Source organism: Populus euphratica, unplaced genomic scaffold (assembly GCF_000495115.2).
Source record: "Populus euphratica unplaced genomic scaffold, PopEup_1.0 scaffold86.1, whole genome shotgun sequence".
NCBI classification, from domain to species: domain Eukaryota; kingdom Viridiplantae; phylum Streptophyta; class Magnoliopsida; order Malpighiales; family Salicaceae; genus Populus; species Populus euphratica.
This window is the reverse complement of record NW_011499880.1, coordinates 328,628-337,217: the sequence shown is the minus strand read 5'-3', so window position 1 is coordinate 337,217 and position 8,590 is coordinate 328,628. Positions and strand designations below refer to the sequence as shown.

The following is an 8,590-nucleotide window of genomic DNA, read 5'->3' as shown; positions in this document are numbered from 1 at the left end:
AATTCAACATTTGACTCCACTATCAATACAAAGTTTTCAGGTTAAAAAGCAGTAAATTAGCAATCAACTCCTTAACTGATAACCATATACAATAACACTGCACTGGCCTCACTTGTGTCCTGTTTGTACGTGTACTATCACAACCAGGTCATGAGTACAGGAGGTTGGCAGAGAGAGAATACAATAACACTACATCACAAGTATATATTTTCAACAAGGCATCTGGATCGGCTTCGTCTCCCCAGACTTTTGAAAGTATGATCATCAGTAACTTAAGTATATTTCTCTAATTCTTTTCCTATTCTTTCCTCTTGATATATATTTTTTCTGATACGTATTAGCACATCAGCATCTCCAATCCAGGCGGACCTCACAAGGACCCGGTATGTGCTGAATAGGTTTCCGGAAAGATACAATGTGGCTGCTCACCATGAAGGCAGTCACACGCTCTGAAACCGTAATATCCTCCATCTTCAATTCTTGTAGACGTCGGACATATTCCGGCACATGTAGTAGATCCCAGACGACCCCAACACCCCCGGGCTTCAAAACCCTGACCATCTCACCCAACACCCTCATTCTTTCTGCTGCAGCCTCCACTGTCCGATGGCCATACTCTTTTCCAACTGTGTGTACAAAAGTAGCTGATACCACCACATCAAAGTAGTTATCACCGAATGGGAGACTCCTCACATCACCCTCCCTGCAAGTGACATACTCTCCAACACCTGCTCTTGCAAATCATGATAAATCCGTCATCTATAAGCGAAATAATTAAGGGCATGTGCAAGTAGAAGAGAAACTGCAAGTTATTTCGAAAAATAGAATTTAAGTTTGAATTTCTCAAAGTGATTGTTAGGACATATATTCAAAATTGACAAAAGTTAGATAGCCACTAAATTTCTCAAAAATAAAATCCCAAAATTATCATGACAAATTATACTCAAATGCAAAAATAAATAAAATTAGTAGGAGTATCGGTATCACAAGAATTATCAAAAGGTGCTCAACTTAATCCAACACCACCAAAACTCACCTTCCACGTTGGCGGTTCGAAGCGTAGACAAAGTAGTCCCTTTAGACCGGTCCAACCCAACAACCCGACCGGAGCTCCCAGTCTTCTTCAACTGAGTGGCCACCGCATTCAACAAAATCCCACGGCCGCATCCGATATCAAGAGCAACCTTAACATTAGACCAATCATTCACACAGCTTACAATCCTTTGCGCCATTTCATAGCGCAACCCAACAGAACTATAAAAAAAGTTCCCCGCCGCGAAAAACAAACAGACAGCAGATAGTGCTGTCACACAGCCGATGAACCCAGCAGCAAAACGAGCTGCACTGCCACCACCGGTGGAACTGGTGGCGGTGAGGAGGAAGAAAGTGTCTAGAAACTGGCAGATTGGTTGGTAGTATAGCAGGAAAAGGATTGACATGATGGAGAAGAGAGTAGCTTGAAATACGAGAAAGAGTAATGTTTGCCATTGTTCCATGCCATAAACTGTGTAGATCTGTGTCCAATCTCTGCTGTTTGTTGATGTGGGTTTGTGCATTCTGTGATTCTGATGATGGAGATGAGGCTTGATCGTTAGTGACATTGCTAGATTGAATCCTGCAGTAGTACACAAGTAGATCATTAGATAACAGAGAGAGAATAATAGTCAAAAAGATAAAAACAGAGCAAATTAAATTTTTTAAAAAAAAAAGTGCTTTGAACATTCTTTCATAAGTAACAAAGCTAAAATGAAAGGATTTGAAAGAAATTGGTTCTCTTACTTCACTTCAAAAGAGGCGTTCGTATGAAGTGAGGGGATCTTTTTCAAGGGGTAATTATAGACTGATTCAGGAAAAAACTTACAGAAACAAAGCACAAGAAAAATAGTATATTTCTGTTTAGTAATGCAGAAAAGGTACAATTAGTTAAATTAGCTGGAGCATTTCACATACCAAACAGAAAATAAAGAAGATGGAGTATCTCGCTTTTCCGAAAGAACTGCAAAAGCTGAGTACTTGAAACTTCTTTTCCTTTTTAGCTTTCTTTTCTCCTATATCTCTCTTTTTTTCCTGCTAGCCAAAGAAAATCCTAAAAATGCAACCTTTTCTTCATATACAATAGCAAAATACCATCATCGGCATCAGATCCAATGGCTATTGCAAAGAGAATTTGACTGTCACTCTTAATTTCTGTATTCGCCTGCCCAAAAACAGCAAAGATCGTAACTTCCCTGAAACCAAAGCAGAGCAGCCCAAAGGGGGTAGTACTAGAGAAGGAAGGAAAGGGATGAACACCCTGCTGTGCCCATCTGTGCTCTTTTCAAATCAAAGTCACAAATAAGAGAGAAAGAAAGAGACAATGTGTCATCAGTGTAATAAATCTGAAAATGTCAGGTTTGTTATCGGGGATACCATTGATAACATCAACTCAGAGTCTTTGTTACTGCTAGTAGTAACAATTCACGCGCTTTTTGAGGTTGTCTTTATGTGTTTGTTTTGAATTTCAAGTGACAAAATAGGAGTAGTGGGATGGCTTCAATTCTTTATCAAAAGAAACAGAGGAGAGGGGGAGAGGGGAGAGAGGAGAGAGGAGAGAGTAGAGAGTGATTGATTTGTCAAATTATAGTATGTATAGGGTGTACTTGGGAGGGGCAAAATGGGAATAAACAGGAGTTATGATTTTGTGACCAGCACCAACTTCACAATCAATTGACATTTTCTTTTTGTTGAAAAGTCATACAAATATCCATGGCAATACCATGTAGATTTTGAAATCTAGTGGCGGTGGATGCATATTCTAAGGATTTGGAAAATATTTTCTTTTTGTTTTTATTTTTTCTATTTAATTTGAAAATCAAATATTATACTTAATAATTTTATTATTTTCTATTTACTTTATAAATTCTTATAATAATTCTATAATTATTTATTAAAAGAATTTCTCCCCAAATAGATCTAAAGCACGTATAAATAGCATGTCCTTTACTTTTATTTCAGCAGTCTATTACAAATAGAAAATTCAAGTAAAATTTTATTTTTTTATGTTATTTTAGTCCATGTTAGTTACTAAAAAAGCTACACCTGTAGGTAGTAAAGTCCTATAATTTCTGGTGATTAGTTATATATTATATTTTTTTAAATAATTATAACTAGAAAAAATCATAAAATAAGACATGCTTAGAAAAAAAAATAATGGGGTTTTTCTCAAGAAAAGAGATATTCAAGAATTAATAATAAAAAACATGTAGAGACAATATACATAATTATCCTGGCAATTAGTAGAGGTGAGAATCCCTGAGAATCAAGAAAAGAGTGATGATCATGGATTCATATGTAGTTTTTAAAATCCTTTTCAAAATAAAAGGTGTAGAAGAAACAATCTCTTAAATGGAATGAATATAGTGAAAATTTAGAATTTTGGATTAAACTCTTTAAGTTCGTATAAACCTTAAAAGTAAAGAAATTTATTAATTAACTACACGAAGTTAAAGAGGATTTTTAGCATAAAGAAATCTTGGAGCAAATAAAAGTAAAGTTGATTACCATCAAACTTAAAGAGCAAACTTCTAACTTGCATGAATAATTAAAAAGAACTTGAGACAGGTAATATAAATAAAGGAAAAGTAATTGAGAAAAGATGAAAACTCGTCTAAATAAAAAAAACAAGCAAACTAGATGAATGTAAGCTTTATACACAAAGGCAAATAGAAAGTCTATTAATAAATATACTAATAATTTTATCAATTAATAGTAAAGAATGATTTGTTAAAATGGTATAGCAACTAGTGTCTATATACTTAAATGGATAACAACAATTTCAGTATGAATTATTTTTAAAGAGCCCTAACCATATAGAAAGTGGCCTAACAACAATTAAAAACCTACCACTTAACTTAAATCAACCCCTTAACAAACAACATGTCATGGTTATGATTTTATATATGTCTATTACATGTATGGTTAGTAAAGGAATTGCTCCACTAAATGTTGTAAGCTAGAGAGTAGCTTGGGAAGAAAAATCTTATGATAGAAAAACTCGTAAAGAAACATGTTTATGATAATTAAGATGATAGTAGAAAAGTATTGTATAAAGATAACAATGTTATTATAATGATCTGAAAAGGACTACCAACTCCCAGAAATAATTTAAGTGGAAATTGGTTGTGCTCCAAGATATTTCATTCAACATAAACCATCAAATATAAGATATGTAATCTAATTATGGATAATGAGAGTTGTGAAGACGTGGTAACAATGAAAACAATAAATGAATTGTAATCCAAAATAAACATTCATTCTAAACCTTACAAATTAAATTAGTTTAATTAAGACAACAAGGTAATTATAAATTTTGTATTAGAATTCATCTTTTTAATTGAAGGTTCTAATACCAGATATAGAAAATAAAATTACCAAACAGAAACACTTATCATCAATTAAACAAAACAAACCTATGCTGCAACTTGGCCTTATAATTGACTCTTATTCCACAATACTACACTACTTTTGTTCTAATGTTTTTTAAACACACCCTTTTTAACTTATTAAAAGTCCTAATTAATTATTAAAAAATTGTATGAATATAACACTAGCTGATCACTACACACAAACTCTTGGTTTAATTATTAACAATCTCGAGAATATATTGTATAGCATATGCTTATTTTCATGAATAATTTTTTTGTTCAAAAAAAGGAAAATTGTTTTTCCTTCCTTCCAGTGATAATGGTTTGGATTTTGCTTCCTTGGAGCACTTCTTTTAAGTTATTTTTTTTTATTTTTTGGATCACTTATTTAAGTTAAATCCATATTAAACTCATTTTCATATATATTTAGTAGTTTGATTACCTAATACTTATTGGTCTAATTCAACCATGTCTTATTTTATTAAATTTAATTTTTTTATGAGAATATAGTTAATAATTTGTGTTAATGAAAGTATCTCTTTATTATATTCATATATCCAATGAAAAAATAAGGTTTGGATTTTTTTTTCTATGTTCTCAATAGTATTCCATTTCAATTTCAATAGGATTCCTTAATTTATATGGTTGCTTAATAATTATAAATAGATAAATATAAGAATAAAAAAAGGAAACAAATTATTTATTTTTTATTCTCAATATTTATCTATATTTTAAAAAGTTCACAACCAAAGAATTTTTCCAAAAGTTTTAGTTATCTAAACAACTGATTTACTTACATCATTTTATTCCCAATTTTTTTTAATAATTATAAAATTAAGATATCCTACCAAAACATAAATTGATTATGACTAACCTAGTAAGAAATCCTATTAAAATTTAAATTGACTATGACTACCCATTTTCATTGATAATGATCATAATTATTAGTTAACATGCTAAGTTAATTTGATTGCAACTAATATTTTTATTGATAATTATTAAGTAACCTAATAAATTAACAAATTTACAGGGACTAGTATTGAGAATAAAATAAAACCAATAAATCAGTTGTTTTAATCATGATTATAATTATAATAATTATTATATTCATTTCATCATCATAAATTTATTTTAAAATTTTCATTTATCAAAATAACTTATTTACTTATGTTACGTTTTTGCCAAGACTTTATTCATAATTATTAAATTAAGGTGTCCTATTGAAATTTAAATTGACTATAACTAACCTAGTAAAGTTTCCTATTAAAATTTAAATTGACTATAACCATCCATTTCCATTGATAATTATTAATTAAAATACTAATTTAATTTGATTGCAACTAACTATTTTCATTGATAATTATCATGATTATTAACTAATAAGTCAAGGAATTCTATCAAGATTTAAATGGACTACTATGAAAAATAAAATAAAAAATGTCAACAAATCAATTGTTTTGATGTGGAAAGGATAGGTATTGTTTTAAATTTTAAATTAAACTAAAAAACAAAATACACACACGCACACCGTGACTAATTAAATTGCGCTGCTGGAAATAGTATATGGCGTCTGGCAGCGCAATCTACTAAGTGCACTATTTTTTTTTTCCTGACACGTGTTATGTTTAAAAAAAACTCCACATCGATAACTAAAAATAGCTTGTAGTCATGTAAAAGGGCTCTAAGGTCATTTCCTTGAAGGACGATATTGTCCAAAGAAAAGAACTAACGAGTTTCTCTGTATAGAGATTGGAATTGGATGAGGAATGCATATCCCACTCAGGCAAAAATTAAAAAAAATTAAAAAAAAAAAAAGTGGGTCTTTACCAAACAAAGCAGAGTAAAACTGGGACCCATACAAGGAGAACGCGGGAATGCATAAAAGCAAAGAAAACAGGGTTTGATTGGATTTTCCAGCTGAAATTGTCTTTCTTAAAAAAAATATTTATTTTTTTGTTATTTTTAATTTTTCATATTAAAAATAATTTTAAAAAAATATTATTTTTAAAAATAATTATTACCATATTATATACACAAACGTTTCCACAAACGTTTCCATCCTTTATTACTATTATTTAACTCTCTTTCTTCAACAGTTTGTAAGAAAAATAAAAAACAAATGTCAGAGTACATCACCGACTCCAAACATTACATTGCAATTAAAAAAAAAAAAGTCTTAAAAAAAATATTTATTTTTTTGTTATTTTTAATTTTTCATATTAAAAATAATTTTAAAAAAATATTATTTTTAAAAATAATTATTACCATATTATATACACAAATTTTTCCATCTACGTTTCCATCCTTTATTACTATTATTTAACTCTCTTTCTTCAACAGTTTGTAAGAAAAATAAAAAACAAATGTCAGAGTACATCACCGACTCCAAACATTACATTGCAATTAAAAAAAAAAGAGAGAGATCTAAAACAGTATCAAATGACGTCGTACTTAGAATTTTTTTTTTTATTTACATGGGGTGTCTGGGTAGCTTGCGCGTACTACGACTAATCCCCATGGCTCACTGAATATCCTGCAAACCCAGTAGGCATGTAAGGCCCCGCGAGGTGACAGACATGCATATCAAGACTCGAACCCATGTGTAGTAAAAGGAGACAAGCCTCTTCCACCACTAAACCAAGCATCTGAGTGCTTAGAACTTGAATAGTCTCGTTGATGTCCAAAAATGTAGATAAATAAGTCTCAGTTGAATCCAGTACATTTTTATGATTTTACATTAAGCAACTTGGATTTTTTTATTTTTTTTCTTGCACCAATCAAGTCAACGTACGTATTGAAGCTTTTGTGCGGCAGGTTTGTGCTCTTTTTATTATACTTTAATGAATGTTTTAACCTTTCCAATTTCTTGCATGGATTGATTATTTCCTTTCGTATGAATGTTTCTTCCTTAAATTAAATTCTTATTTATTTATTCTTGTGTCTTGAAATTTTTATTTTAAATTAATTACTTTCTAGTATTTTGAGATTATGTTGAGATGCTGATATTAAAAATATATTTTTAAAAATAAAACCTTAAAGAAACAACTATTACTGCCCCTCTAAACATTAAAATAAACTGGGGATTGAATGTTTCTTCTGGGTGGATGGTTGCAGAAAGCACGGGAGATGCGTACGCTGGGGATTTCATCTGTGCCTTGGCATAATTAATCAAAATTGGATGATCCCTTCAACTCACCTTATCAGCTAAGCATCTCAATTTTTCATAAGAAATATTAATTAAGTAATTATACGATGAAGTGGTCTCAAGTCACATGTTGAATGTCCATTTGTTGCGAAGCTTCTCAACAAAGAACAATCACCATGGTTTTTTTAATCACCATGTTAATTAAGTAATTATATCGGGCAACGCAACCAATATATATATGTATATATATGAGAGAGAGAGAGAGAGATGAACACAATTTCATACAATGTTGTGTGCCAAGAGACATTCTAGGTATAAATAATATGTTTTCATGTTTCGGGACTATTTATTTTTGTTTTTAAAAATATTTTTAATTTTTTTTAAAAAAAACTATTGATATATATATTTTAACACAAAACAATTACACTGTTAAATAAGCTCAAAGAGCATAGGTCATATGTTTTCATGTTTTTAAAGTTTATTTTATATAAATAATCAAGTTTTTTTAATCAAGAAATGCAAATAGTTATCACTGTGACTTTTTATTACATATTTTAAAAAAAGATTGTGTTTTAATCCCTTTTTTTTCAATGAAAAACAACTACTTATTAAAGGTTATAATTGAATTAATATACATCTTCTTCCATATTAAAAATAATTTTAAAAAATAAAAAACCATTGATATATATTTTGATACAAAACAATTACACTGCCAAACAAATTTAAAAAGTATAAGCCATATGTTTTCGAGTTTTTAAAGTTTATTTTCTATAAATAACCTTGTTTTTTTTTTATTATTAAGAAATGCAACATTCCCAAATATACAATTTTGTCTAGCAAATAGTTATCACTATGACTTTTTATTACATATTTTAAAAAAAGATTGTGTTTTAATCACATTTTTAAATTGATATTAATTGTTTACAAATCATGCATTCCCCCTCCCTTTTTTTTTTTCAATGAAGAACCACTACTTGTTAAAGGTTATAATTAAATTAATATACATCTTCATGTTTTTTATATGAACAATCATAGATCTTAA

The 8,590-nt window shown here is 29.8% G+C and overlaps 1 protein-coding gene across 1 annotated transcript; it reads right to left on the bottom strand.

Annotated features, from left to right (window-relative positions):
- On the bottom strand, positions 1 to 2,603 carry LOC105129167 (uncharacterized). Its single transcript, XM_011031119.1, has 3 exons — positions 1,951 to 2,603; positions 1,037 to 1,615; positions 1 to 728 (listed from the first exon to the last, which is right to left on the bottom strand). Exons 2-3 carry the CDS (start codon positions 1,599 to 1,601, stop codon positions 346 to 348), a joined length of 948 nt encoding a protein of 315 aa, XP_011029421.1. The 5' UTR covers positions 1,602 to 1,615; positions 1,951 to 2,603; the 3' UTR covers positions 1 to 345.
- Between the last annotated feature and the right edge of the window lie 5,987 nt (positions 2,604 to 8,590).

What these genes read in the sequence shown, in the direction of transcription:
- LOC105129167 (XM_011031119.1), bottom strand. Translation starts at nt 1,601, where the DNA reads ATGTCACTAACGATCAAGCCTCATCTCCATCATCAGAATCACAGAATG. An exon ending in TCGAACCGCCAACGTGGAAG is followed by an intron (nt 729 to 1,036) that starts GTGAGTTTTGGT and finishes TTGCAAGAGCAG; the next exon opens with GTGTTGGAGAGTATGTCACT.